Source organism: Rhodamnia argentea, chromosome 1, assembly GCF_020921035.1.
Source record: "Rhodamnia argentea isolate NSW1041297 chromosome 1, ASM2092103v1, whole genome shotgun sequence".
In the NCBI taxonomy this organism is placed as follows: Eukaryota; Viridiplantae; Streptophyta; class Magnoliopsida; order Myrtales; family Myrtaceae; genus Rhodamnia; species Rhodamnia argentea.
The window spans coordinates 12,558,834-12,562,826 of NC_063150.1; the positions used below are offsets into that span (position 1 = coordinate 12,558,834).

The following is a 3,993-nucleotide window of genomic DNA, read 5'->3' on the forward strand; positions in this document are numbered from 1 at the left end:
AAGAAAACAAATAGAAGCAACATGAGCAATTCATTGGAATTTTTCACGTCTCTTAATTCTACTCAGATTATTTCTCTATATGAGTTCTTAATTAGGAAAGATATGCCATCATGCAAACTATAGTGTGATAAGTGCTTAAGGTTTTCACCCCCAATATGACTAAATACACCTCATTCTTCGCTAAAAAGACAAAATTGCTCTTATTCGGTTGCAATTTAAAGTGGTGAACCAAAGTTTTATCTAATCTCCTTCATTTTTATTTTTTACTATTCTTATTCAGGATCTAGTTGCCATAATTTAGCATTTTTCCTGCTTTTAGTTTATTTATTGTGGCTATCCCATGTTTAATGAGGCATTATGTTTTCTTTTCTATTTTTAGTATTGTAAACACTCGGCTTCCTGTCACTTCTCTCGAGTAACAAGAGTTTGCAGACATCTCACTCTCTTTCCGCCACGAGGATTTTACCTTTGGCTTCCTTTCGAGAGAAAAGAGCTTGAAGACTTTTCACTGTCTTCCATTCATAAGAGATTGTAAGCCGTTGCTTTTCGTTTCCAATCCTAGAAGAAAAAACGGCATAAGAACACCTCAAAGTGCTAATATTTATGTACAGTGCTCAATTTGATGCCAATATTTTTTTTGGGATTACTTAAGTGCCAAATCTGAGAAAAAACGATCATTTTAATGCCGGTGGCGAGAAATTCCGATGACCTCACCAAAGTTGGCATTTAAATAATCATTTTTCAAAAAAATTGACACTTAAATGATCCAAAAAAGATCGCTTTAATGCCGGATTGGAGAAAAAATGATCACTTTAGTGCCAATGGTAATAAATTCCGGTGACCTCACTAGACTTAGCACTTAAATAATCTTTTTTCAAAAGAATTGGCACTTAAGTGATAAAAAAAATACCGGCACTAAATTGAGCGCCGTATACTAATATTGACATTGAGTTGTCCTTTTGCTGAGAAAAAACCTTAGGTATTCTAAACTTTGAGTGAAAAATCTTAGACATTCTCAATCCTAAAAAATCTTAGGTATGTTCAAACTCTAAGCAAAAAAACTTTAGACATTCCAAACCCCGAGTGAAAAACCTCGGGGACTCTAAATCATAACTGAGAAATCTTTGGCATTTCCAAGCTCTGGGTGAAAAATATTGGGTATTTCCAAGACCTTTATGAAAAACGGAAAGCATTCCAAAGTTTTAAAATCTGAACTTGCTGGAAAAGAGTTTGAAAAAGTACCAATTTACCAGGTGTTTTTATATGGACCTAATAATAACTGGTTGTCAAACAAGTCAATTTCCTAGATGTAACGTCGGTAGTCTTCCTTTCCTACTTGAGTCTTTAACTATGGCCCCACTGCTCGCCCGGACCTCTTTCTAAAGGTCATTTAATTCATTATCATGAATCACATTCTAAGTAGCGGTCATCGGATCGACAAGAGTTAAATTAGTACAACAAGAGGTCTTTACATAAGTTTTCTCGGGTGAGTGAGAACGGTGGTCATTGTCGCTTTGGGATAATGATCAAAACAAGGTGGTTTTAGATTAAGAAGGGAGAGAGAAAGAACTTACATGAGGTGGTCGTGTCTTACTATTCAATATTGTCTCCGTTGTTGTGGACCCCGCCAATTTCATTCTTTTATCTAACTTAAGTAGAATTTGCAAAAAGGGGATCAATTTTCCACCTCCATTGGAACCACTCCGATCTCTTGTTAAAAGAAAAAATCTCAATTCTTCTTTTAGGATTTCAATTCTTACATAAAGTTCTTAGCTTCGACAAATCGAAATTATGATTGGCTATTAAAATCATTCCACTTTTTATCCATTTAATTATCAAAGCACGGTTTCTAAATTCTAATGTTTGGAAATTCCTTCCAGAGCCTGTTGAATTTTTTTTTTCATAAATTCTATCGATTTGTATGTAAAAGCGGGAACTAGTCTAAGAGAAAATTTGGGCACTTCTTATTATTAAAATTCAGACTTATATTCACTTGTTTGTGAGGTTGTATTGCTGGGGTTAAGTTGATATTGGTCGGTTTAGTCTTGAGGAAGATATTGATCCTGGATTGAGTTCGTACTTGGTGAATTGTTGCATGGTTCTCCCCAACATTTCACTCTATTGTAAAATATGTACGAACGCAGCCGAAACCAAAATATGTACGAATGCAGCCGAAACCTAAGCACCGTGACAAACGAAAAAAGATTGAGACATCAAGCTGTTTGATCTATATGTCCAATTTTCTTGGGTAGTGCCATTGAGGGTGATATAGATCAAAATGTCGCTCAAATCAAATAGCTTGATGTCTCAATCTTTTCTCGTTTGTCACAGTGCTTAGGTTTCGGCTGGATTCACGCATATTCGGCCATAAGGATGACCGCTCGGCTCGGCTATGTCCGATAACTTTGTCTCTCCTCTTCTCTTTCCTTCTTGTACACTCTGCCATTCGCAATTATTAAACATTTCCTATCTACGTCGAAACAATTGTGCTGCCGATTAATCAAAGTCGGATAGATAGCTACGGATCTTTGTTTATATCTTCATGCTCTTGATTTTCTTCCGACAGTGTGGAAACCTAAGCATCAAGAAAGACAAAAAATGATGGAGACCTCAAGCTATTTAACCTGAGCAACGTTTTCATCCTTACCAACGTCAATCGCACGACCGGAGGTCTCTCTAGTCCCTCTATTCACTCTTATGTTCAACAATGTCTTCGTCAATTTCGAAAACTTTGTCCGTAGTCTTCTCTTTCCTTCTTGTACACTCTGCGATTTGCTTTGAGTTCAACATCTCTCGCTTCAATCCCTCCGCAAATGATGTACCGTATGAGGGAGATGCGAAGGCTACGGACGGAGCGATCCAGTTGACGAGTCCGCACTATTCTAGCCACGTGGGCCGGGTCACATACAACCCGAAAATCCGGCTATGGGACTCCGGTTCCGGGAAGCTTGCCCACTTCACTACCCACTTCCAGTTCACCATCAACACGCTCGGTCGTCCGTATGGCAATTACAGTGCCGGGCTCGCATTTTTCATGGCGCCCGTGGGATTTCAAATTCCCGTCAATTCGGTAGGCGGGTTTCTGGGCCTGTTCAACACCACGGATAACAACTCGTCCAAGAATCAAATCATACACGTCGAGTTCGACACTTTTGTGAACCCAGAATGGGACCCCAATTATGAGCATGTCGGAATCAATAAGAACTCAATTGCTTCAAGCGTTACCACTCCTTGGAATGTCACTTACCATAGCGGAGATCCTATCCGCGCACGGATTGACTATAACGCCTCCACCATGAACTTGAGTGTGTCATGGAGCTCTCGGACAATGGCACACCCCCACGAGAGCACAAGTCTCTGGTACAAGATCGATCCGAGGACAGTCCTTCCCGAGTGGGTCGTGGTCGGAGTTTCGGCCGAGACCGGCATTTACATAGAAGAACACACACTTCATTGGTGGGATTTCCAATCGAGTTTACCCGTGGAGGAACCGAGTGGTGGGCATCGAAAAAGGGTTGGCCTGATACTTGGGTTAACAATTCTGCTCGGCGCTATGGTTGCAGCTTTAGCATTATTAATCATGCGGAGGAGGAAGCAAAAGAGGATGGAGAAGTTAGCAGAGATGACGATGCCGACATCCAATAACGATGACTTTGAAAAACGTCCCGGACCGAGGAAGTTTCCCTACCAAGACCTTGATTCAACAACTAACAATTGAAGTAACAAATCAAAATGCAATAAATAAGAATGATTGCAGTGCGGAGTCCTCTACAAATCAGCAAGAAGATAACACATCAAGCAATGTGTACGCGAGTTGATCATTTAGAGATTTTGATTTGCATGTTGATCAATTTCCATGTGTGTCAACTTGCTATCTTTTATCTTTAATTTCTATAATAATTATAAGTGGTGATATCTCTCACAGCAAACATTATGATTTTGTTGCATTATGATTTGTTGCTTCAATACCAACAACTTCTCATATGATGAGGC

General features: G+C 39.4%; 1 protein-coding gene across 1 annotated transcript; it reads left to right on the forward strand.

Moving 5' to 3' along the window:
• Positions 1 to 2,707: 2,707 nt before the first annotated feature.
• LOC115753821 (L-type lectin-domain containing receptor kinase IX.1-like) lies at positions 2,708 to 3,718 on the forward strand. Its single transcript, XM_030692644.2, has one exon. It carries the CDS (start codon positions 2,708 to 2,710, stop codon positions 3,716 to 3,718), a length of 1,011 nt encoding a protein of 336 aa, XP_030548504.2.
• Positions 3,719 to 3,993: the final 275 nt, after the last annotated feature.

Coding starts and splice junctions, on each gene's coding strand:
- LOC115753821 (XM_030692644.2), top strand. CDS start 2,708: ATGTCTTCGTCAATTTCGAAAACTTTGTCCGTAGTCTTCTCTTTCCTT.